The 24,298-nt window shown below is 52.3% G+C and overlaps 6 protein-coding genes across 6 annotated transcripts; 3 read left to right on the forward strand and 3 right to left on the reverse strand.

Annotated features, from left to right (window-relative positions):
* Positions 1 to 1,573: 1,573 nt before the first annotated feature.
* Positions 1,574 to 6,981, forward strand: CC1G_06346 (hypothetical protein; the record flags this gene model as incomplete). The annotated part of the gene is made up of 7 exons (XM_001836209.2): positions 1,574 to 1,891; positions 1,943 to 2,171; positions 2,300 to 2,848; positions 2,910 to 3,016; positions 3,069 to 5,529; positions 5,582 to 6,916; positions 6,971 to 6,981. 7 exons carry the CDS (start codon positions 1,574 to 1,576, stop codon positions 6,979 to 6,981), a joined length of 5,010 nt encoding a protein of 1,669 aa, XP_001836261.2.
* A 1,139-nt stretch (positions 6,982 to 8,120) lies between these two features.
* CC1G_06347 (hypothetical protein) lies at positions 8,121 to 9,512 on the reverse strand (the record flags this gene model as incomplete). Its single annotated transcript, XM_001836210.2, has 4 exons — positions 8,121 to 8,482; positions 8,558 to 8,644; positions 8,701 to 8,936; positions 9,007 to 9,512. 4 exons carry the CDS (start codon positions 9,510 to 9,512, stop codon positions 8,121 to 8,123), a joined length of 1,191 nt encoding a protein of 396 aa, XP_001836262.2.
* A 319-nt stretch (positions 9,513 to 9,831) lies between these two features.
* On the reverse strand, positions 9,832 to 11,204 carry CC1G_06348 (cytoplasmic protein; the record flags this gene model as incomplete). The annotated part of the gene is made up of 6 exons (XM_001836211.2): positions 9,832 to 10,428; positions 10,483 to 10,660; positions 10,722 to 10,758; positions 10,819 to 10,868; positions 10,921 to 10,984; positions 11,039 to 11,204. 6 exons carry the CDS (start codon positions 11,202 to 11,204, stop codon positions 9,832 to 9,834), a joined length of 1,092 nt encoding a protein of 363 aa, XP_001836263.2.
* A 464-nt stretch (positions 11,205 to 11,668) lies between these two features.
* CC1G_06349 (hypothetical protein) lies at positions 11,669 to 15,676 on the forward strand (the record flags this gene model as incomplete). Its single annotated transcript, XM_001836212.2, has 17 exons — positions 11,669 to 11,692; positions 11,794 to 11,815; positions 11,876 to 12,101; positions 12,154 to 12,239; positions 12,520 to 12,768; positions 12,818 to 13,189; positions 13,245 to 13,888; positions 13,953 to 14,107; positions 14,163 to 14,462; positions 14,515 to 14,560; positions 14,619 to 14,644; positions 14,701 to 14,731; positions 14,781 to 14,967; positions 15,024 to 15,140; positions 15,197 to 15,266; positions 15,320 to 15,581; positions 15,638 to 15,676. The coding sequence occupies 17 exons, from the start codon at positions 11,669 to 11,671 to the stop codon at positions 15,674 to 15,676; spliced, it is 2,856 nt and encodes a 951-aa protein (XP_001836264.2).
* A 1-nt stretch (position 15,677) lies between these two features.
* CC1G_06350 (hypothetical protein) lies at positions 15,678 to 16,835 on the reverse strand (the record flags this gene model as incomplete). Its single annotated transcript, XM_001836213.2, has 4 exons — positions 15,678 to 15,923; positions 15,977 to 16,115; positions 16,170 to 16,267; positions 16,389 to 16,835. 4 exons carry the CDS (start codon positions 16,833 to 16,835, stop codon positions 15,843 to 15,845), a joined length of 765 nt encoding a protein of 254 aa, XP_001836265.2. The 3' UTR covers positions 15,678 to 15,842.
* A 637-nt stretch (positions 16,836 to 17,472) lies between these two features.
* Positions 17,473 to 18,209, forward strand: CC1G_06351 (hypothetical protein; the record flags this gene model as incomplete). The annotated part of the gene is made up of 4 exons (XM_001836214.2): positions 17,473 to 17,528; positions 17,580 to 17,630; positions 17,682 to 17,765; positions 17,825 to 18,209. The coding sequence occupies 4 exons, from the start codon at positions 17,473 to 17,475 to the stop codon at positions 18,207 to 18,209; spliced, it is 576 nt and encodes a 191-aa protein (XP_001836266.2).
* Positions 18,210 to 24,298: the final 6,089 nt, after the last annotated feature.

Raw genomic sequence — 24,298 nt, forward strand, 5'->3', positions numbered from 1 at the left:
AGAGAATGTAAAAGAGGCGGCGACGGCGGTATTCAAGGCGATGGAGACAGACTCACTGAACATCAGAAGCCGAAAAAGCGCGGACAAAATCAGCGTGCTAGGCGTTATTTTTCATCGCGCTGGAGCGACGACGAGGCTACTAGGCATCACAGAAGATGGTCGAAAGTTTTAGCATCTTCCTTTTGAATTATAAATCCCGCCCTAGGCGTTCGGCACGAAGGACGAGCTACAGGAACCCACGCTCGTGGTGTCGGGGTCGGTATTTGCAGCCACAATGCCGACGCAGTGTTAGTACGGAGACTCTGACCGAGTGCCTTGAGCCCTCAAGGCCTCATGAGCCTGTCTGCCTGGCAGCTGCCGTGCATCGTGGAACCAAGGGACCGGAGAGAGCAGCCTAGACGGGGCAGTCGCCTCGCTCTGCCGGCATGAATCCGCGGTCCACTTTGCGCTCTGAAGTAGAAGTTAAGGTTTCACTGTCCAACGTGGACTCTCCGTGACAAAGAGTAAAATTTATGCGGACATACCGCCAGATGGGGTGAAGGATGAGCAAGAGGATAACGTAGAATATTCCGCCAGGCTGGTTGAGTATCCTTGGGCCTGATGGATACTACGTTTCTGATGTTTTCAAGGTTAGACTGATAGATAGAAACCTTTGCTATCTCCGTGAGTGCATAGCAAGGAAGATGGTGGTCCGTTAGACGCCTGGCACTCTGAAACACACACGCAGAAGGATGACTTCCAAGTTCCAGGCAAAGTACCCAGCGAGATGTATACGCCTATTGCAACAATTTCAATCGAACGTCGGATAACAACAGGGCCATTGACAGAGATACGGCCTGCCGAGGGTAAAATCGAGTTATCGTTGGGACCCAGTTGCGATAGCCTTGAGATCTGAGTATAGAAAGCAAGGCTTGGACTAGCACCTGGATAAGCCTTTTTCATGAGTGATAAGCGCGATCGATGAGCGAGGCGACGACGGTGAAAGTGAACATTGACGGAGTTGGTTCAGGACAAGATGATGGGTTCGGTTGAGCTGTCAAGCGCCTGTTTGTACCTTCACGTGAAGCGAAAGCTAGTTTTGTTAAAGGCATTGTCAACGTCGTGGCAGGGTTGCTCAGTATTTATTTCGCGACTTGGATTGGATATAATGTCGAGCTCGGGACCTGTTGGTGGTGTTGGCTATGGCCAGAACCTAGAACAAACAGGCAGAAACCAGGTCGAGTTTCCTTCAAAGGAACCCTACCCACCTCAGCCAATGCCAGCATCATCAGCGCAATCCCATTCACGCACTCGTTCGGCCTCTTTCTTTTCTGCCTTTCGCTCGAACAAGACTCACCAAAGAAATGTTTCATCGCCACCACAGCAATCGATTGTAGCCACGACCCAGAGCCAGGGACAACAAACAATACATCAACTTCCTCCGTCCACCACCATGATCTCCCAGGGGCAGCAGCAACACTCACAGTACGCTGCTGCCAATACCACTACTTATCAGCAGCCTCTTCCTCCAATACCGCAACAACAACATCAACAACACCAGGGAGGCGTACAGCATCCGAATTCAGCTGTCAATATGTCACAACCACCACAAAACGGTCCTCCACCACCTGTTAAACCCCAGCAGCCCCAACCACCGCCTTTGCATCCAGAGATTCGCTCAGTCGTCGGGCTCAAGGCATCGCATGCCCACAAGATATATTTCTCAGGCCCATTGGTCAGGAGGATCGAGCGACAACCGGATGGACAGAAGCCGACTAAGGATGAGGGCTGGGTGGACGTCTGGGCTCAACTTGGCGGCACAATTCTCAGCATCTGGGACATGAACGAGGTTCAAGAGGCCAGTCGTCAGGGTAGGGAGGTTCCACCGACATACGTGAACGTTACCGATGCAGTATGTCCAACCTTCCTATGTCTCCCCGCGCTTCTGACATGTTCTGTCTAGTTTGTGCAAGTTCTGGGCTCTGTAACGGTACCTGCGACAGCGAGCGCCGGCCCTAGACGATATTCAAACGTCCTCACTCTCAATACAGCAGGTTCAAATCTGCTGCTGTTCTCGTGCCCGTCCACTGCCGCGCTCATATCTTGGGCGGCAGCCTTGCGCCTTGCTGCCTGGGAGAAGTCCAGATTAGAAGAGATATACACAGCCCATCTCATTCGAATTACCCTATCCTGTAAGTTGAATTTCAGTCATCGGAACATATGTGGTTCTCATCGTGCGTGTTCTACCCTTGCGCTTGTGCCTCATCGTGGCCGGGACCGAATCATCAATCACATTGGTGGGCGTCTATTGAAAATGCAGCACGGGATTCACCAACAACCCTCGTGCGCGGCAAACTCGAGGGATGGGCGCGGATACGCATTGCTGGTCAAACAGACTGGAAACGAGTCTGGGTATCCATTTCCCAAGGAGCCGAGATCTCGACTCCTGGCAATTCCAACCCAACAACTCCCAACCATCCTGATTCTCGCTTCGCCGCTTCTCCCATCCCAGGACAGCAACCTGGAGGGAAGAGGCGTTTGTCGAACTTGTTCTCGAGGGAGCACAGTCCGCAACGCCCTGCTTTACCGACGAAGCCCACCATCACCATGTACACGGGGATGAAGCCAAAGGAAAGGAAGAAGCCGTTGCTGACTGTGACGGATGTTTCACAGGCGTTTGCGGTGTATCCTGAACGTCCTGAGTTGATCAGTCGCAGCACCCTGATCAAGGTCGAAGGATTGCTTGGAGACGAAGAGTTGGCTGGATCAATGAAGAGTCGTGAGGGATGGGTGCTCCTGATGCCTGAGTTGGAGGGTGCAGCTGGACAGAATCTCCAACTGAGCAAAGAAATGCTGAAATGGCTTGTTGGTCAGTCTATTCTCCATGATTTCTTTGTGGAGAACCTGTCTGACCGTGTCGATTCATTTAGCGCTTCATGATGCCTTTGGGATGTACGGGCGACCAGCTGGATGGACATGGGATCCTCGGGATCCAGTCTCTTTGATGTTTGGCTACCCAGTGGGTCCCAACAAAGAGGTAAGGCCACCAAATCTACAGTGTGTGAAGACTGGTGCTAACCGGTATACAGCATCTGTTCCTTGACCGAGAAGTCGTTGAAAATATGGATCCAAGGGACGACCGAACCTCCGTCATTCGATCCCACTTGCGAGACTTGCTACTGGACTTCATGCGTTCGACCACTGTTCAAGTAGTTCCCCGACCTGGACAACTAGCTCCGCAGGTTCAGCAACAGCAACAGCAGCAACCCGTCAATAGCGATCTTCCTCCATCTTTGCCTCCCATTAACGGCTTGGGAGAGAATGGCACAAATCCGACCGGGCAAGGTTCACAACAACCAATACTTGACGGACAAGGCAGACCACTGACTCCTATCACTGAAGGTGGAAGCATCCTGACTCATACCAACACACTCAATACACTCCCCGGCGGGTCGATGGATTTGAACAACACTGTTCAGTCAAGCATCCCTCAAAGGAATGGGTCTGGGACAGACCAGCAATCTCAAATAGGACGGCCTCTTTCCCCCTTGAACCAGCAGCAACAGCCGTCAACCACGGTGCTGGGTCGCGAAGTCTCGAATAGCCCCACACCTCTTAGCCCAGTATCCTCGAACCCCGCCTCGACCAACGGACAAGCCCCCAGTCCTACCCCAGTCGATACTGGCTCCTACTTCCCTCCGATAGATCCTGTAGGACTACAATCCTCTCAAGGGACCACGCCTCCAACTCGACCCTCCACTGATAACGGTCTCATTGGGAGGATCGGGACCCCGCCAGTTTCTAATATCCGACCTCTCTCTCCCAATAGGAAAGGAACGCCCAACAGTAACTCCATCCACCAGACTTCCAATCCTTCGTCACCCTACCAATCCCCGCGACTCGTCCAACAAAGCACTATGTCAAAAGAAGATTCGGGGCTTCCGTTTACGCCCATCACTGATCAACTTTCGAGAACTCGCACAACCCAGTCTGCAACTACGTCAACCAAGTCAGATGGAACTTCAAATTTATCCTACGCCAAGGAGGCAGAAGTGCTCAATAACCAGCAGGCTTTGCAGCGACAACCGCAAGAGCGGCAAGAACCTTCTAAAGCCCCCGCCCCATCCAACGCGGCCGACGACAGTAACGATTTCACCAACGAGGCCGGTGCACTCTTCTTCATGGCTGTCAACAATTCCAACGGTAACCTCACAAACCCGACAGCAATTTCGCGGCAACGTATCCCCGCTGATGATAACGATGACGATTCGGACTCACAATCGTCGGCTGAAGCACTTGTGCAGAGGCCGGCAGTCCAAAAGCCTCTGAACACTGAAGATAGCGACAGGCCAGGATCGACGCAGCATGCGAGTACCGACAATGCAAGACATCAACCTGTTCGGCAGAGCACCCCTATGGCATTTTTCAACCGCCCATCAGCCATCAATTCCCCGGATGGCCAGTCATCAAACACAACGACTGAGGTGGCGAATGCCAACCAGCATCCACACTCAAGTTACGCCAGTTCGTCGTCTCCTTCACCTTCAGCGACATCTTTATCCGGGCAAGCGTCCCCGTCGTTACCTGGTGAACCCGTTACCGGAACTCGATTTGGAGATCGGTCCGGACGCAATTTGGCGGCGTTGGGACGTAAGCCTTCTGGAGCACGTGCTCCCCAGCCCGTGGTGAAAGGTTATAGCGGCGGCAGCCAGGTGGCTGGCTCTTCCTCATCTTTGCAACTTCACCAACAGCGTTTGGCTCACCACGTTGAAGCGTCCGACGAGACAGGTGACGACAGCGAAGCTAGTCATCTACCGCCACGAGATCGACAGCGACAGTTCCACCAGCAGCCGCAACAACCTTTGCCAAGCAGCGTGACGAGTGGTACTCCGATGGCCCGAGTTCAGCAACAACATCCCTCGCACGACGATGGAACGAGCAATGCAGAGGTTCTGGCTGCTCTGGCGTATTTGGATGTCAACGACGACGATCGTCAGCAATCAAGAACAGGGGTGGGATCAACATCGACACCTCCTACCTCTCCACCGATGATCCAGCAATCCGATTCCATGAAAGACGAAGGCTACACGTCGGCTTCGAATACCAACTTCCAGGAATCGTCTTCGGGTGGATCTACGACGTTCAAGTCTTCCTTCGCTCCATCCAAAAACGCAGAGGAAAGGAAGAAAAAGGCTCAAGCTCAGCAGGCCGCGCAACAAGCTGCTCTACAGCGGCCTGGTAGAGCTGGTGGGAAGAAGAAGAGGCCCCCTGTCGTGGCCGGCGGGTGGAATGATAGCTCGGATGAAGAAGAGGAGGAAGAAGAGGAAGAGGAAGAAGAGGATGACGATGTTGATTCGGATGGAGGAACCCCTGCCAATGCACCACCTAGGATGCAGCAACAGATGAGGAGCGTTTCTGGACAACAGCTGCCGCAGCAAGCGTTCGGAGCAGGAAGCCTGTACCCCAGTGTCGAACACCCGTCGGAAGGATATTCGCAGCTCCGTCCACCTAGAAATTTGCCTCAAATCCCTGGTGGTAGTCGTCCACTGAGTAAGTCCTTGTCCAGTGTTAGCGTGATGCACTGACGAATGAATTGCTTCAGCCACGACCGAGCTCCAGCAGCAAGCGATGGGCCCTCGTCGTCTAGTTTCAGACCAGTACGCCGAGAGCGTTCGCCAAACGTATTACGACGACGGTTCGAGGCCTCCGGGACCCAGCGAAATTCAGTATGGTGCTGCGCGACAGAATGTCTGGAGTCAGGTTTTGGATTCCAAGGCTGCGCCATTCCAAACACCCAACGAACAAACCGGCAACGGTCGCGACACCTTCGTACAACTTGAACCTTCGGAAACCATGACCAAAGCCTTTACGCCACAGGGTTTGCTCAGTGCCGGCCTCCAAGACAAGCAGGATCGATCGGCCAAGCGTCAAGAAGAGCTCGCCAGAGAGACTGGTGCATCGCTTATCAACGTCCCCAACAAGCCGCCTCCTCCACAGACTGGCCTTCTTGGAGCTATCACCGCGCACGAAAGAGAGAGGAAGAGGGAAGGAGGTGTCGGAGCTACGCTTACGGAGCGGGAGCGTGAAAAGAGAATGGCGGAGGAGAGGCAGAGGCGATTCGACGAGGCACAGAGGGCACAGTTGGACCAGATGCAGCAGGGTGGCTCGGTGTACGGTGCACCTGGACAGTTTGGGATGATGAACCCGATGATGAACCCTATGATGATGGGTGGTATGAACCCGATGATGGGTATGAACCCTATGATGACTGGAGGAGGGCTCAACCCGATGATGACAGGGGGAGGGATGAATCCCATGATGACTGGAGGCGGGCTGAACCCTATGATGACGGGAGGAGGAATGAACCCTATGATGGGCTACGGGATGATGGGTGGTTTCAATCCTCAACATCTCTTCGCTGCACAGCAAGCTGCACAAGCCTACCAGCAAGCCATGATGGCGTTCTCCGTTGCCGGCTCCCAGATCGGCGGCGAGGGAGGCAACGGCGGTGGAAGTCCTCAGCAGCAGCAACCTCTCAATCCCAACATGACTGGTGGAAACTTCGACCCTAGGATGTCGATGAACATGATGGGGATGCCTGGGATGATGAACCCTCAGATGACGGGTAATCCTCAGATGCAGATGCCACCGATGGGTATGCAAATGACCGGTGGTGGCATGTCACAAATGGATCCCAGGTTTAGCGTTGCTGGTGGTGGAATGGGCATGGGCATGGGCAATGGCAACTCGCCTGGAGGACTCGCTGAGCCGGTCCCGTTGGGTGCCTCGGCCATGAACCCTGCCAATCTCACACCAGGCAACTTCACACCCAACAGCGTTGGGAGGTCGTCGCCTCTGGGCAGAGGGTCACCGATGGGGAGAGGGTCTCCTTTGGCTCGCTCTCCTGTCACTGGAGACACTCCGAACGACAGTCGAGGTGCCTCGCGGCCTGCCAGTCCAAAACACTAGGCTAACCTAGGATAAGTTTCAGTGGCGTCTTAGGTTCTTTGACTTCCCTGCCCCAAACTTCTCCCTTCATCATGTATCAAACACGCCTTTGCGTCCAACGGACTGTTCACTTCCAATACCTTCCTTCACTCCCACTCCCGTCCCGTTTTCACATCATCTCCGCTTGGATCTGAAATGATTTTACGACGTGCACGTTCTCTTTTTTGGGTTTTATCATTCGCCTACCACCATCTACCTTTTTTCTGTGCCTCCTTGTTTCTCTTGTCTTCTTTATCTTTCCACGAAAATCTACCGAGTATCCTCCAACCTGCTGGTATGCGATGTCACTGCGACCTTGCTTCGTTTGTTCCTTGGCGCCCGACTTCATACTCGTTTCCGTATCTTTTCCCTTTTCATGACTCCCCATTTACTTTCTCTCCTGTTCCTTGTTTTGAGTGGACCCGGTATCTACGAATGGACTATAAGTATATTCTTCCTCTCGCCTATGATATAGATATTTTTCTTTACTCCAAGAGTGTGATCTCTTTCTCAAGTTCCTTGTCGCCGTCAGAGGGAAGATCGATGTGAAATTGACGAGGGAGATGCAAAAACCTGTCAAAGTTCAAGCAATGGACCAACTTACACGTGAAGATGGCAGGAAATTGAGAACATTTTGCAATTCGGCAAGGAAGAAAACATTTGTCGTTACATGCTGTCTATGTAGATGGAATGGCTGTTGGGGGAGAAAAATACACGTGCGGAGGAGTTGAAAGCCTTTGTGTAAACAGAAATCGAAACCGGGAGGGAAGTGGAAATAGTGAAGGCAGAGGAGAATAAATAGACGTTAATTCCACGAAAGCCGAAACGAGAACACACTTTAACATGCAAGAAAGTCTAGATTGTCATAAATATAAACAAAGCTGTTCCAGGCTGTGGAGGGATTGTTTGAAGCGGTCGGAGGGGCAAGAAAGGCGTGAAAGGTCGGGTGGTTGAAAATTGAATACAGTACAAATGTGGTTGTGAGATGTTCGAAGCTGGGTTGTAGCGATGTAGCGTGGTGATGACGGGAGCGGGGGCGGACGACCGTTGAAGGCCTCATGCACCGTCATTAAATATCATCCTTGTCGTGAATAACCGAACGTGAACGTTGCGCGAACACGGGAGGTAGAAGAGAGAACGCTGCCGTTAGAGAGTCACTTGAGAATCTTCTCCATCTTATCGAGCGCAACGTCAATCCCTCGAATCAAACGCATTACATTTCTAGGGAAGATCGCCCTATTGGCGTTGTTGTTGTTGTTGCTGTTCTCATCGAGAGCCCCGGATGACGACGGTGATGAGCCTCGTTGTCGAGACTCGGCGGAGCCCTTGTCCGAGATACTCTTCTCGAGCAAGGCGCGTTCAAGTGCAAGGGGGATCCCAACGGTTATTCGCGTTAGCTGGATTGTTACGCGCGTGCGGCCCATGATGTCAAAGTAGGACAGTTGGCTAAATGCATGTTGGGCTTCAAGTAGTCGAGTTAGTTCGGTGTGGAGTGCATACACACAGACACGGCAAGCTGAAAAAGTCAAAGAGTCAAGTTAGGGGTCTATTGACGCCGGTACAAGGATAGGAAGGGACGAACTGAGCGCACGTTCGCGGATTGAGTGTAAGGAGGCAAGAATGGAGTTAATTCCCTCGTCGCCCAGTTTGACGCCGGGGTTGACATCGTTCAGCGCGTCTAATGATTGCTATTTAGCACTCGGGCAAGGTGTCAATGTACGGGATGGAACTTACTTAGCAAGGTCCTGATAACCTCCAGATCCCCGTCCAAAAAGTCGTTAAATACACCAATGATGACACTCCGAAGTGTTTCCTCTGCATAATCTGTTGGCCGAGCGGCGAACACGTCGTAAGGACTTGTCGAAGACCGGCTATCATAACGACGTCGAAGTGCTGGGGTGGAGAGGACATCGTAGGCAACTGCTACGCGTTGAAAGGCTTCTGTTGCTCGTGGGTTTCCGGGGAACTTGCTGTTTGCGATAAAAGTTTATGGTTAGCGTTTCGGGGAAAGTTTGTTGTCGAGACAACTGAACGGCGTACTCTGGGTGACACGCTCTACTCCGCGACAGGTATGCCCTGCGTAATGTCATTTTGTCGAGGGTTGGAGAGTTGGGCACCCCAAGAATCGAATAGAGGTCGTTTTCATTGATAACTGTTGTTATAAACGTATCGTCCTGGCTAGGTGTGGACGATGAAGAGGTCGGTGAGGGCGGTGAAGACGGTGTTGTCTGAGAGTTTGCAGCGTCGAGCTCAGGTTTATTAAAATCGGATAATGTCGAGGATGAAGCTGAAGATGGGAGGGAGCTGAGGGACGCTGACGAAGAGCCCGAGGACAGAAAACCGTCTGAGAACGCGGGAGAAGGGGGTGACGACGTCGACGGGGACGTTATGGGCTTCTGACTGCACGGTGTGGGCTCTGAAACCCATGTCAGGTACTTTCGCTCGTAGTTTTCGATTGCTTCATCCTCTTCTTCGTCGAATGGCAGGTGGAAGTAGTTGGTTGCGATGCTTGTTCCAGTTGAAATCGCGTATGAGAGCATTGCCATGGGCGGAGGCGGTGGTTTGGTGGTCGTCGCAGATGGCGACGAGCTCGGGAGCTGAAAGGGCGGGACTGGAGTGCCCAGGAGGGTCTTAGAAGATAAGCATTATAGGGAACGGTGTGTTTAGGCGAAGGAAAAGACGAGGATTACAATTCACATTGAAAATGAGCAATTGGTCTAAAAACATCTCCATGTGATTCACGGCGACATTTCATAAATCACAGGTCCGAGTCGATAAGCTCAGAACCCTTAATGTCCTCTTAAACCCGTATGGCTCTTCGTTGTATTTATTATCGAGGTCGTTACAACGCATGGTAATCTGCTACTATCGCACCTCTGCCCCGAGTGCTTCTGCCAATTCTTTGGCGGCCTTTCGGAGAGTCGACCCACGTTCTCCCATGACCGTCAACCGAATGGTTTCGCTGATATTATCAGAAGGATTCGGGTATGGTGTGAAGTCCCATCGTCCAAAGGCCCAATTTAAAATCAGGTTCTCATCGATTGTGGTACCAGGCGCCTGCTTCGGAACAGAATCGCTCTCGGGAGTCGTTCCTTTGTCGTCGGGACCTCCTAATTCTTCGACGGGACCGATCCGCAAGAAGCCTTTGATTCTATAAACGGCCTCCTTCGAAACACCTTCGAGTACTTTCTCGACCGTTGATCTAGAGAGCGAGGTAGAGCCAGGCCGGCTGAGAATGGTGAGGGTTTGGACTTCATCGTGGTGATGGTGCCCATTCGAGCGGTTCTGTGCATGTTCCTCCTTTTCCTCCAGCCGGAAGAGCTGTGAGTCTAGTCCAAAAATCAGGGAGGGATCGACACCGGTCCGACCTTCACATCTAATTTTCGGGGTGAGGTCGTTCAAGGTGTGTAAATGATCCATGACGATGTCTAGTTGCCTGTCCGAGACGTGTTCCCATTTGTTCTGCAATTTGAATTAGACGGTGAATGGCGTTCTGGACTTCAATGAGCGGCTCACAATAAGAATGATGTCAGAGTAGCTGGCCTGCATTCTAGCGGTTGGAGAGGTATCTTCGTAGCCAGTGAAGTTCTCGGCGTCTATGACGGTGATGATTGAGTCGAGCTTGAAGCCTCCGTTGCTATCCTTTTCCAATTGGCGAATTTGGAAAGCAAGTGTTGCCGGAAAAGCTGATCCCCTATATCGGTACGGTCAGCGTGAATGGCAGGGTACTCGAGTTCTTCGGTAAATCGACATACGAGCATTCGATGATGATTCGATCCGGGTTGAACTTATCTAAAAGACTAAAGAGATCAGGCGAGGGTTCTCGAGAAAGATAGAAGACGGGCGAAGTACCTTTGATCTCAACAAGGGCCGACTGCATTTGCCCGACAAGGACACAACACCTACATATTCTCATTAACTCGAATTGGAATTGGATCGTCAAGTCGGACTCACATGCATCCATTGAGAATCTCGTTGACTCCAGACAAGTTGGATGACTCTGCAAGCTTACTGTCGACTTGAGGTGCCATTCAGCTCGGTGGTCTTCCGAAGAAAGGACGTTAGGACTTACCTTCGATGTCACCAAACTCGTTCTTCAGCAACACGACTTTGTAGTCCTTTGGAAGGCGAGGCAGCAAAGACAAGATGATGCTGGTCTTTCCTGCACCCAGGAATCCTGTGAACACGGTTATCGGTGTTGCGGACTGTTTGAGAATCGAGCCAGAGTCTGCGGTCATGGTCGTCGAAAGAACAGCGTCGAAGATGAGCCCCAGTCGGATATCATTAGGGTAGGACTTGGCATCAACACTCAGCGGTGATGACGAAGGTGGCCTTGGCACCGAATGTTTATGGAAAGAGTTGGCGTCCTCAAGACCGTCCCGAGCACTCTTGGACGCCTCCAGTTTTCCCTTGTCTTCCACCTTCATATTCACCGTGCACCGCTAATTCAGCTTTGCGCGCTGTCCACGACAACGATGGCGCGTTCAAGCGGTAGAAGTAACGTCAAGGTACCGCCAGTAGGCGCTTCCTCATCAACCCCGGAGAAGCCATCCAGTTCGAAACCTTTGGTCGTCAGCGCTGCCGCCATTGCCCGCGTTCAAACCGTCCTTTCTGCAGCTGCTTTCCTCAGTGCATTGGCCATAGGATGTGTACTTCACTACAAGAAGATTGTCAAGAACGGAGTCGCAAAGTATCCTGATGAATGGTTGCCCTCCGTATCTGCGACGTAAGTTATACATTTCGGGTGTTCACGCGTGGTATCTCTAACTTGGGGCATCAAAACAAAATAGAATAGGCGACTGGTTCCCTGAACGAAATGTATTCCAGATTCTTATTGCTCTAACTGCACGTAAGGGAAAGGAATACGACGTGCCTACCTCGAGTAAACTAACTTGCTTGTTTGACGTAGCACCGCGGATTGCGATTCTCTTCCTCACCTACTACCTCAACCGGTCGGAAGCTCTGTTTCTATTTGGCTTTCTGCGAACATTGGCATGTGGAGGTTGGGTATATGTCACTTCCAGTGACCATGGCCTCACTCACGACGTCTTGATGATTGGCTACATTATCTTGAACATTCCTTGGATGTGGGGCAACGTCAAGCTCAGCAGGAGTAGGGTTGTAAGACGCAAGAGGTGCGCATCTCTTTCAGAAGCGTGTTCAATGGAATTTAACCAGACACCGTAGGACTGGGATGACTATTGCATTCTTCGCGACACTTGTCCCGCTCGTGTACTTCTACATCCAACACAAGGTTCATCGCATTCCTGGGGGTGGGTTTACAGTGTCTCTTGCCCTTGCTTTTCGAATACCGACTTTCATTCGCAGCATATAGTATTTATGCCATCTTCGAATGGTCACTCATTGCCTTTGACGTTCTGTTCGATTCCATTTCTGAACTTGAACTGCGGGAATCGGGCACCTACGTGAGTAGTCTCGTTCCATCTGCTTTCGGAAACCTCATCTAACACGTATGCTTAGATCACGATAGGGCCCCAAACTCCCCAACTGACTTCTGAAACTGATCAAGATGCAGTGATGTACTACCAACAGCTCCGTCGCCTGGCTTAAATAAGGTTACTAATGGTATCCGTGATGTCTACTTCAGGGTGTCCTCTAAGACGAATGTACATGAAGAAGCTAAGAAGGCGTCCGACGGCGCTCTGAAAGATGCTTTGGATACAGCTCTCGCCCCGGCATCCAAAACTGTCACTGCAGCTGCTGGCTCCTCGAAAGACGCTTCACAACATCCAAAAAAGTCATGCAGGACGCTGCCTAGCTTCCTCTCTGATGTTTACCTTTGTGCGTTTGACTCTCGATTTCCGTTCCTGTAAATTTAACCCATCTTTAGCATATGTGTTCTGGTCGACATTCACCGCTCTCATTCCCTCTCTGTTCTACTTCTCTGTATGGGAACTCGGCATTGCCGGTCAAGAACTGGCCCTTCTCAGTCTCCTCTCGCCCGCCTTCCTCACCCTTTCACCCCTTTTCTTCCCTGTTCCCAGCACTGCTACTTTCCTCTCGAGTAGGAAAGGCCAGGTCATCGCTTATCTCGCTCAGTTCTCGGCTTTGTTAGCGTACTTGAGCAAGAGTCCGTTGGTCAGGTTGGCCATTGTAACTCCTAGCTGCGCAATCATGATGCAGAGGGAGGTGGTATTGCTTTCTGGACTTGTCAGCGGGGATGGAACTAAGAGTGGCAAAGGCCTGGGTTATTGGGGAACCAGTGCGTTTTTGCTTCTTTCCTCCATCAAGGCGAAGACCTAACCCGCAACTTACAGTCACAACTCTCGGTTTCATCGTTGCTTCCCTTTCGAAGCATGCGAACCACGGAAACAACCCAATCTGGCCGTTCATTGATCCCAAGAATGGAGGCTACAATGAACTGGGTTTGGGTCTCGCCCTTCTCGCCCTCATCGAATTCGCCACCCGTCCAACTCCTGCGTCTTCTGCATCTACCGCCCCCGCGCCTAAGCACTCCAAATCTACCAAACCTTCCTTCTGGAGCACCTTCTTCACCGCCTCTGTCCCCCTCGGCAGTCTCGTTTTCTCCCTTCACAACCTCCTAGCCGATCCGAGTTCGCTCGTCGCTGCTTCGTGGACTGGTTGGGAGAACGGTGCTCCACGGGGACCTCTCCCTCATGTCCATGGATGTGTCACCATGGTTGTAGTCTCCCTTGGACTTGCCCTGGGCGTCTGGAGTGTGAGGTATTCGACATTGAAAGAGGGAAGGACGAATCCGCTTTTGAGCATTCCTTGGTTCGTGGTGGGTTGTGCCGGAACGTACGGCATGTACAAGGAGCGCAATTGGGAGGGATATGCTTCAAGCCTGGTTCTGGCCCTTGTTTTGGTCTCCGTTGCTCCTGCTATCTTCGTGAGGGCTGCTCAGGCTGCTAGAAGTGTTGGGGTCGTCGAGGATGATCGGGTAAGTTGGCATAAATTTGAAGCTGGTGGGGGTCGGTTTCTGACTCTACGTCCCTATGTAACAGGAGGGTGCCGAGATTACGAAGGAATGCGCTGGACAGGTTGCAAAGACTTTCAGCAGCGCGATGCTTGTTTACATCCTGTTGAACTTGGCCAGCATCTTTACGGTTGCTTATGCCTTTGTTCCTGGAGGCTGGGTTTTCCGTGAGAGAACGGATGCGTGAGTTTGGTTTTCCTTCGCCCCGCTCACCTGTATGTGACCTTTCAATCCACAGCGTTTTGACAGCCCAACTCGCCTGCCTTGCATTCGCCTTCAGCTGGCCCGCCATCTCCTCTTCTGCTCCCACCCCCCGTGCCGCTGCGGGCATCTCAGCTCCAGCCAGGAAGTTCACCTTCACTTCTCTGGCCGTTATCTCGATTGCTTCTCTTTTGACGACAATTTATCGCCACCCGATGGTTCCTCCCAAGCCTCACAAACCTGGTTCGAAGCTTGTCAATGCGGGTATCTGGACTGTTCACTTTGGTATCAACAACGAAGGGCACGATAGTCAGAGGGGCATGAGGGATCTCATCAAGTACGTAGGTTGATTCTTTGCTAGATTTGATGCTAATTAAGTCCTCTTGTAGGGATATGCAATTGGATATCGTTGGCTTGTTGGAGACTGATCTGCATGTACGTGGATGTTTGGCTATGTATCTCAACTGGGAAGAGTTGCTGATTTCCTCGGTAGCGGACTGCGTTCGGCCACCGCGATCTGTACGTTTTTTGAGTAGGTTCTGCCTTGGAGGCAACGCTCGCTAATGGGCTACTAGGACTCGAGTGATGGTGGAGGAGCTTGGATTCGTATGTTTCTTTCTGTATCCGTGGACATCCTGATTAACGTCCTCTTCAGAACGTAGACCTTGGGCCTGGACCAAACTCGCACACCTGGGGCGCTGTCCTTCTCACCAAGTACCCCATTATCAACACAACTCACCACTTGCTGCCTTCCCCTCGCGGCGAGCTCGCTCCAGCAATCGAGGCCGTACTCGACATTTATGGTACCGAAGTTACTGTCGTTGTTGCACATAACGGACAAGGTGCGTATTCGTCCGTTGCAATGTCCTACACTTTCCGACTGACATGACGGTCACAGAGGAGGATCCGTTGGACCGTGAACTGCAAAGTACCGAACTGGCAAGGATCATGAGGGAGTCGCCGAGACCCGTTATCTTTTTGGGTTACGTCGTTACCAAGCCCCATAAGCCTCGACGTGAGTGGTGATGTGTTTAGAATGCTGTCGTACGTTTGGTGCTAACAGCACTACAGCCCACCCTTACCAGATTATGGTTGAAGACGGCAACGTCCACGACATTGATGCTACCGACAAGGATAGATGGTGCGCGTCTCATCTCCCACTTTCCTCGAGGCACCCCCTCATCCACGATTTAGGTGTGAATATATCTTCTACCGAGGGCTGTATCGCACGGCGTACGCCAGAGTCTCTCGCGGCATTATCACGGATACCGAGCTGCAGATCGGACAATTCGTTGTGCCAAGTCCCGCAGTCAAGACTATTAACGACAGTGAAGAATCACGATACATTCGCACGACAAAAGAAAATATGCCTCAAGACCATTGGTTCCCTCAAGAGTACCACGGTAATAAGAAGAGGGGAGGCAAGAACGGACATTACTATCATGTGTTCAAGACGGTGAGTAACTTGTGTGCTGAGTGGGGATGACGCCTGATTTGTGCTCTGTACACCAGCCTCGGTATTACCAACTCCCTGAGGATGCGGTGGTTTAATGTATTGTATGTTGACTTTGATATCTTGTCTAGTGTGATTTGTATGTATGAATGGACAACGGTAGTCGCTTTCGGTCGTTTTGTCCTCTACTCCGAGTATGGCTTGCGAAATGGGGGAGGTGATCGACGCGTTAAGAGCTCGACAGCGCCTCGCCTGTGGTAGGGTCTACTTGCCACCTGTAGCCTTTTGGAGGTCTTTAAGGATCTTGTCCACTTCACCAATATATCGATCAGTGAGCTTCTGGAACTGAAGGAGGGGTCAATATATCAGCCACATAGCGGGATATTGAAACACATTACCTCTTCGATCTCAATAGAATGCTTTTCGAATTTGCCTCGCTTGAGACTCGTGGAGTGTTGTCTGCGGACTTGTACACGAATCTCCTCGGCTTTCTTCTTAGCGGCCGCGTACAAGCTGAGCCGGGACTCTACGGTGGGTCTGAGAGGAAATGAGCTGTCAATTTGAGGCGTCATGGGGATAGGGACCGCGTACTTGGGAATAGGGACTTTGATGGTTCTGTTGTCTTGTCTGTGGGGCACGACGCCTGGGATGCCGCATGTGTGAAGAGCAGATTCAATGTGTTTCATGTTCTGCAGACCGGACATTTGCATTAGCCTCCGCCACAAGCCGCTTCCAATTGGTCAAGTGCATTTCGAAAGTATACGTTTGTGCGAAAGTTGAAAGAATTCCAAAACGAAACAAGTACCTTACATGTTCATCGAATAGTGTAATGAGCAGGGTGCTACCCTCTCGCACGCCAACCGTGGCCAGTTCCTCCAGTCGGTAATCCTTGGGGTCGCTTCCCAACTTGACACGAACGGGTGAGAGGATGGCGGGTGTGATGCGACCGCTGGCACGGGTTTCATAGCCAGCGCATTCCTTCTTGAACCAGTCGACTGCGTTCTTCATAGTCGTTTCGGCTTTGGCATACTCCTGTTGGGCAGCTTCGTCCGTGATTTTTTGTTTGGAACCCGGGACTATGTTCTGCGTTGACTTGGCTTTGCCTTTGCCTTTGGTCGCATACTGTCGGTGCTGGGTTACTGGCGCTATTGAGGACAATCTTGGAGAAGTTGTCGTCGTTAGGGCATTCAGCTGTTGTGAGCGTCCCAGGCGCGTTGCAAGCAGGTGTCGCTGAGCAAGTGAGCGAAGCAGAGACATGGAGGACGGTGATCGCTGTCCAAGTCGCGAGAACGAGGAACCAATGGTCCGGAATCCCGGTGGCGATGCTAATCATTTCCGTGGGAATATGCTCGGCAATTGCCGAATTACCCACCTCTTGCGCTTGGAAACTTCAATGAACTGTTTCTCAAAGATGCATCGCTCTAAGCAAATTCGCTGTCTCAGTTTTACTTGAAGCGCTGAACCACCCCTGAAAAGCATCAGGCCCAACCCAGCAATACCCCGAGTCAAGAGGCGATGAAACCCTGCGCTTTACCTCCAAATGGATAGGTGAGGCAAGACCTTGGTCGACATGCCTTGGCTATCCTCCATGACCTCACATAAAGAGTCAATCCTGAGAATGTCATCTTCTTCCGTGTCGCCAGTTGGCTCCAATATACCTTTTTGATGAAACCGATATCGCTCATTTGCCACCCGTCTGCCTTGCCTCGCCCGGGCTCGTTCTGAAGTTGCGGTGCTCTCCGCTCAGATGCCACAACAGCCAGGCGTCTATCGACTGATGACTCGACCTCGAAAAGGAAGCCTGGCCACGTTCCTCTTAAAGCAACACGTCTATCATCTCGCTGAACCTCGCCAGCGATAGCCCCTCATCATCCACCACCTTTTACTTACCCTTATGATTCAGTGGTCCAGGATCAAAAGCTACGCAGACCTCTTGTGGTATATCTCCAAGTAAGGCTCTCATTCAGTGCATTCCCTGCAGCCAACTCATTAAACCTTTAGTGAACCCGATGCCAACGATAGATCTGCTACAGTCTCTGCTTCCTCGTCCTGGTATGTGGCATTTATCCCTTCATTGTTCGCTCCCCTGATCGCCAGCGATAGGGTTCCTTGGTCCAGGCGTACTAGAACATCTGTGGCAAAGGCAGAGAAACAAGCACCTCAAACTCAGTCACCAATACTTTCGTCGTATGTGGCAGGCAGCGAATCCCCACTCAGAGCTGTTTCACATCTCGATCCCTTCCCAGCGGACCTCCTCTCTTTGCCGTTATCATTGGTATTAACAACTACGTTCACCATTCATTGAAGAAACTTCAAGGGGCGGTTGCCGATGCCGAAGCTGTCCAAGAGTATCTCGAAAATGACCTCAAGGTTGCGAGGGACCACATCACCTTTCTGCGTAACCAGCAAGCCTCGTGCTTGGCAATCATCGACTCGTTTAGGCGGCTGGAGAATGACACGCGAATCAAGAGAAACGACCCTATTCTCATTTACTATGCTGGCCATGGGGGCGAAACAACCCGAGAGGCGGAAACTATCCAAACAATCTTCCCTCAGGATTACAATCCCGACGGAAACCCCCAGAAAGTTCGCCCCATACCCGATCGGACAAATAGTCGACCGGCATGGTAATAACATAGTAATTAAGACCCTTTTCCATGTTGAATTGAAAATAACCATCGCTAGACGGTTATCTTTGATTGCTGTCATTCGGGTTCTGGAACACGAGGAGGTGATACACGAGAGGACCCCCCGGCAACCGTTCGGGGAGCGGAATTGACTGACAACGACGTTACCCCCGACCTCGACATCAACATCATTGGGTCAACTTGCGGAATAAGGATTCCACATGGATTCGCTCATTGGGACATGCGCTCGCATGTGTTGCTCGCGGCTTGCAGCGCTAACGAACTTGCTCGGGAGGACCACAATGGGGTACGAGGACGCGGTCGATTTACTTCCGCCCTGCTTAAGCTTCTGAGAACAGTGGGTCCAGAGAAGCTTACTTACGCGGAAGTGTTGAATAGGATAGGTCCAATAACCGGGTGTGATCCCTATTCCATTACCTTTTCGATGAAATCTTACTGACCCTGGCCATTCTTCAAGCCAAAACCCTCAATGTGAAGGTTTCCATCGTGATCGCATTTTCTTTGATGCCAAGGCCCCCTCCCATATACGAGCCTGTTACGACATTAAACTTGAAGGTGGAAAATATGTTCTACAAGCTGGTTCCGCCCACAGGGTAACGCCCGGGGCAGAGTTCACCATCTACGAAAGCAAGGCAGTCATTTCGACCAAGCCCGCTATCGGAGTAATGACAACCGTATGTCAGGGGCTCGTGCAACCGCCGGGTCTTGATACGTACAACTACACTCTACCTTCACCCTCAACACCATTCGATATTATTATTTATATTTTCTCTTATACATTTTATTCGTTACACCCACTTCATTTCAGCCCGCCGGTTCCTCTCTTGACTTTGACGCGCGACGTTCTCGGAGCGTGGGAAAGGTCACGAGAATTCGAGCCAGAAATTGTCCAGTTTCTCGTGACTTGCAATCACGTGATCTGGCGCGCGCGCGCGGCCTCGCGGCTGTGCCGGAACCTTCGGATCCGCCGGATAATCCTGTGGACTTTAGACGCGCGCTTGGCGAGCTGTCAAACGGGTTCTTGTTATTGCTGTATTCGAAGTACGTCTTATCCTGTTATTCTTCTATTTCTTAATTCCGCCGTGTCGTTATTCTCCTTGCTTCTATTTCTTTACACTTGATTTCCAGTTTGCTCAGATGACCTCTTCGTACGAACGTTCTTGTTTGGATTTTATCCGCCGGGTTACGATTGGTCGTTGTAGTCGTTCTCGAGTACTCTAGATTTTCTTGTGTACGATTTCGTCTTTCTTGTTCTGGTTCTCGACTTATTCTTTCCCTCTTGGACTTCGTCATTTTGTCTTGATTCGCCCGTAGATTCCCCGCCGGTAGTTACTATAAGTACTATCTCAATTTGTAGTAGGTACCCCATCCGGAATCTCGACTAGGTTCATACGCATCGAATCTCTCAGTCTAAGTTCCTCAGTAAAACTCTCTCCCTCATCGCCTTCGACCGTCGAGCCTTAAGCTCCAGTCGTCCTTCACTCTCGTCGCTCCGCCGGAAGGCGTTTCTGTCTGGTCCTTCGGCCTAGCCAGCCTTTGGAGCCGTGACGAAGGGTACACGTTCTTATAACGTGAGACCAAGGCTAACCTCCTTCCTCTCTACGTCCATCTCTCTCTCTCTCTCTGTATCCGACCCCTGACAGCTAGATTCCGGATGCGACTTCGTCACGTCGTTCCTCGTCTACACTTATGACAGAACTGGGCAATCCTTACAACCTACGCCGTCCTCGCCCTCCTCCTTCTGCCTCTACGCTCGGTCGACCCCTCTCTCACTCTCGACACGAGTCTCTCATCGACCCCTTCTACGTCTCGAACGCGACATCTCCCGCCGTAGCAGCTACTGCGATTTGGCAACCTCCAACCTCGTTCCTTGGCCAACCTACCATTCGACGTGATATGTCTAACGACGGTCGTGAAGAAGAGTTCGTGGCCTCTCACCTCGGTTTCCCTGGTGGTCTGACCACTAGTGCGTTTGGTGGAGTTCGCACCTCAACCTCCGGGTTTGGCAACCCCGGCGGGTCCTCAGGTCGAGCTCCCAACCCTCTTCGTGACGGTCTACCCTCCTCTGGCAAAGGAGACGAAGACCCCCTACCTTTTGGCTCCCCACGCACACCTCCTGGCGATCCGCCGGACCCTCTGGGCGGTGGAGGTGGTGGTGGTGGCCCCTCAGGTGGTGGCTCTGGTGGTCCCCCGCCGTCTGGCAACGGTGGTGGTGACCCTTCCCCTCATGGTGGTGGTGGTGGATCTGGTGGCCCTCCTGGAGGCCCGCCGGGTGGTGATTCAGGCAACCAAGGGCAAGAGGAACCCGAAGACGACTTCAATGGAGTCCTTCGACGCATCCTCGAGCACCTCATCGATGGCCAGCGCGACAGTTCTCGCACTCTCGCCAAAGCCCTTGAAAAACTCGAATCCCAATCCGCCAGTGCCCCTCGACTTCGCGCTCCCGATCCCTTCGATGGTTCCGATCCCGAACTACTCGACGCCTTCATCGCTCAGCTCACGGTCTACCTTGGGCGCTACAAGCATACCTTCAAGCACCCAAAGGACGCCGTGGCCACTGCCCTCTCATACCTCAAGGGCAAGGCGTACACGTACTTCGCGTCTCGTATCAACGTTGCTCGTACTACGGACGCGACGTTACCTTGGTTTGATGATCTGGACCTCTTCATCGAGGAGCTCACTCTCGTTTTCGGACCCAAGAACCCCGTCGGTGACGCTGAACGTAAAATTCGCGCAGTTAATCGATGACTGGTCGTGCCTACCAGTACACCCTCGACTTCAACGAGCTCGCAGCACGCATCACCTGGAACGAAGCTCCCTTGCGTTCCCAGTACTACGCCGGCCTCTCAGATCGTATCAAGAACGAGCTGGCTAAGCGTGCTCGCCCCTCTTCGCTCTTGGAGTTGCAAAACGTCGTCTTTGATATGGACGAACGTTGGCACGAACGCCAAGAGGAGATTCGTCGTGACCAGGCTCTCCTGCAAGGCACTCCAAGCCAAGCTCTCTGGCAAAGGTTCATCGTCCACTCCTTCTCTCTCGTCTGGCTCTCTAGCCACCCCGGCGTCGACTTCCTCCAACAACTCATCGTCTACCAAGTCTTCGTCTCAGTCCGCCGGGAACCCCTCGTCTTCGTCGACCTCTTCCTCTGCCAAGGGAAAGTCAAACAAGACCTCGTCTACCTCGTCTACGCCTTCTTCGTCGACACCCTCGTCGTCCTCTGCCCCTCCTCGTCCTTACGCCGACAAGCTTGATGCTAACGGGAAAGCTCAAGCCTGAGGAGCGTGCCCGCCGTATCAAAGAGAACCTTTGTATGGTGTGCGGCAGCGCAGAGCATAAGGCGTTTGACTGCCCTAAAACCCGTCATCGTGCTCGCTTCGCTTCCGCCGGTCAGCCTGCCACTGACTCGTCTGCGGGAAAAGCTTGAGCAGTCCTCTGACCTCGCCTCCTCCAGTCGACTGCAGCCTCACAGCAGGAGTGCCTGAGGTCCGACTTAACGCTGCAGCTCTATCCGACCCTCATGCTCTCTCGTTCTCGGTCTCCATTCTCTCTTCGACGATTTCTTCGCCTATCGACCTCAACTCCCTGGTGGATTCGGGTTGTACGGACTGTTTTCTCGACTCTGATTTTGTATACTCTCATCCGTCTCTGCAATTTTATGAAATTCCGCCAGTACCACTCAAACTCCTCGATGGATCAGTTCGTACATGGCTCACGTCGCGCCGCGGACATCATCCTCCGTTTTCCGTCTGGTGATGAGTTCTATCTCAAGTGCTTCATCACCAAGCTGGATGCTCCGTATCCCCTGGTTCTAGGACACAACTGGCTCCGCCGTTACAATCCGTTGATTGACTGGCGTCGTGGTCAGATACTTTCGTTCGAATCGGCCGATAACCCCTCCTCCTTGAGCTCACTCGTCGCAGCAAACGTCGAGACCTCCGTTTCATCATCCAGCCTTCCGTCCAAACCATCCGTGGTCCCTTCATCGACCTGTCCTCTCGTTTCTTCTTCCCCTATCGACTTCGACTCACTCGACTCCGACAAATTATCCCACGCGGGAACCGATTGTTCCCTTACCTCAAGATCCGCCTCAAGACTCGTCGTCGTCGATCCCCTCTCCTTCTTCCTCTTCTTTTACTTCTAACCCTGTGCCAATCGCTTTTGTGAACGCCTCTGCTTACCGCCGGGCTGTTCGCATGAGTGGTTCGCAGGCCTTTTCACTTTCCATTTCTTCATCGGACAACGTCTCTCGGGCTTGTGCTGCTTCAACCAGCCGCGACAACACTCCAGATCTCTCCAACGTTCCAGAAGAGTATCACGAATTCGCTGACGTCTTCAGTAACGCGAAGGCTTATTCGCTTGCGCCACATCGCCCCTATGATTTGCGCATTGATCTGGATGAGTCACAGCCCCTTCCTCCGAGTCGGCTTTACTCCCTCTCCCCGGCGGAAACCACAGCGCTACGCGAGTTCTTGGACGAGAATTTGCGCGCAGGTTTCATTCGCTCGTCGAACTCCCCGCTTGGTGCACCCATTCTCTTCGTCAAGAAGAAGGATGGTTCCCTTCGCCTCTGTGTGGATTATCGGGCTCTCAACCGCATCTCAAAGAAGGATCGCTATCCGTTACCTCTCATTTCGGACCTTCTTGCGGCCCCGGCGCGTGCTAAGATCTACTCCAAGATCGACCTCAAGCACGCGTACCACCTTGTGCGCATCGCGGATGGGGATGAGTGGAAGACAGCTTTTCGTACTCGTTATGGGTCTTTCGAGTGGTTGGTGATGCCTTTTGGCCTCACTAACGCACCATCGGCTTTCCAGCGCTTCATGAACGACATCTTCGCAGACATGACGGACGTCTCAGTCATTGTCTACCTCGACGACATCCTCGTGTTCTCGGACGATATCACTCAGCATCGTCAGCACGTCAAGGAGGTACTCCGTCGACTTCGCAAACATGGTCTTTTCGCTTCCCCAAAGAAGTGCGAATTCCATGTCGATCGCGTTGAGTATCTCGGGTACATTCTGTCCCCCGACGGGCTCACCATGTCGTCTGAGAAGGTCCAAGTCATCCAGGACTGGCCCGAACCCCGTTCAGTGAAGGACATCCAGTCTTTCCTTGGGTTCGCGAACTTCTACCGCCGGTTCATCCATGGCTACTCGGACATCGTCGTTCCCCTTACGCGCCTCACTCGCAAGGACGTTCCCTTCGAGTTCTCCGCCGCCGCTCGAAAATCCTTCGAGACCCTCAAGTCCGCTTTTATTTCTGCTCCCATTCTCGTTCATTGGCGACCCGATCGACCGCTCATCGTTGAAACAGACGCATCCGATTACGCTTTGGCCGCCATTCTCTCGATTCAGCTCGAGTCGGGAGAAGTACACCCTGTCGCTTTCCACTCTCGCACATTCCAAGCTGCCGAAACTCAACTATGATGTCCACGACAAAGAACTCCTCGCCATCTTTCGAGGCGTTCAAAGTCTGGCGTCATTATTTGGAAGGTGCAGGCGACCCGGTCAACGTCGTCACAGACCACAAGAACTTGGAGTATTTCTCCACTACCAAGGTTCTTACCCGCCGGCAGGCGCGTTGGTCTGAATACCTCTCCCAGTTTAACCTCGTCGTTCGTTTTCGTCCTGGCAAATTGGGCACTAAGCCTGATGCGCTAACACGACGGTGGGACGTCTACCTTAAACAGGGGGGTAGTGACTTCGCCAGCGTTAATCCAGTCAACTTCCGTCCAATTCTTCGCGTCTGAACAACTGGCTTCGTCATTAAGGGCTACCTCAGTCTATACCCCAGCCCTTCGAGCCTCGTTCGTGGTCGATTCCGCCGGTCTTCATGCAGACATCAAGGCTTCTTATTCTTCGGACACCCTCGCCTCTTCACAACTTCCTATTCCTTCAGACCCTCGTTGGGAGCTTCCATCCGACGGTCTTCTTCGACTTGATGGGCGTATCTACGTTCCAGATAGTCCTGGCCTTCGTCTTCGAGTCCTGCAGCTCAAGCACGATCACCCCCTTGCTGGTCACTTTGGTCGTAACAAAACGATCGAACTGGTCCGCCGTGATTATGTTTGGC

This window comes from Coprinopsis cinerea (assembly GCF_000182895.1).
Source record: "Coprinopsis cinerea okayama7#130 chromosome 4 map unlocalized cont3.4, whole genome shotgun sequence".
Lineage (NCBI taxonomy): Eukaryota > Fungi > Basidiomycota > Agaricomycetes > Agaricales > Psathyrellaceae > Coprinopsis > Coprinopsis cinerea.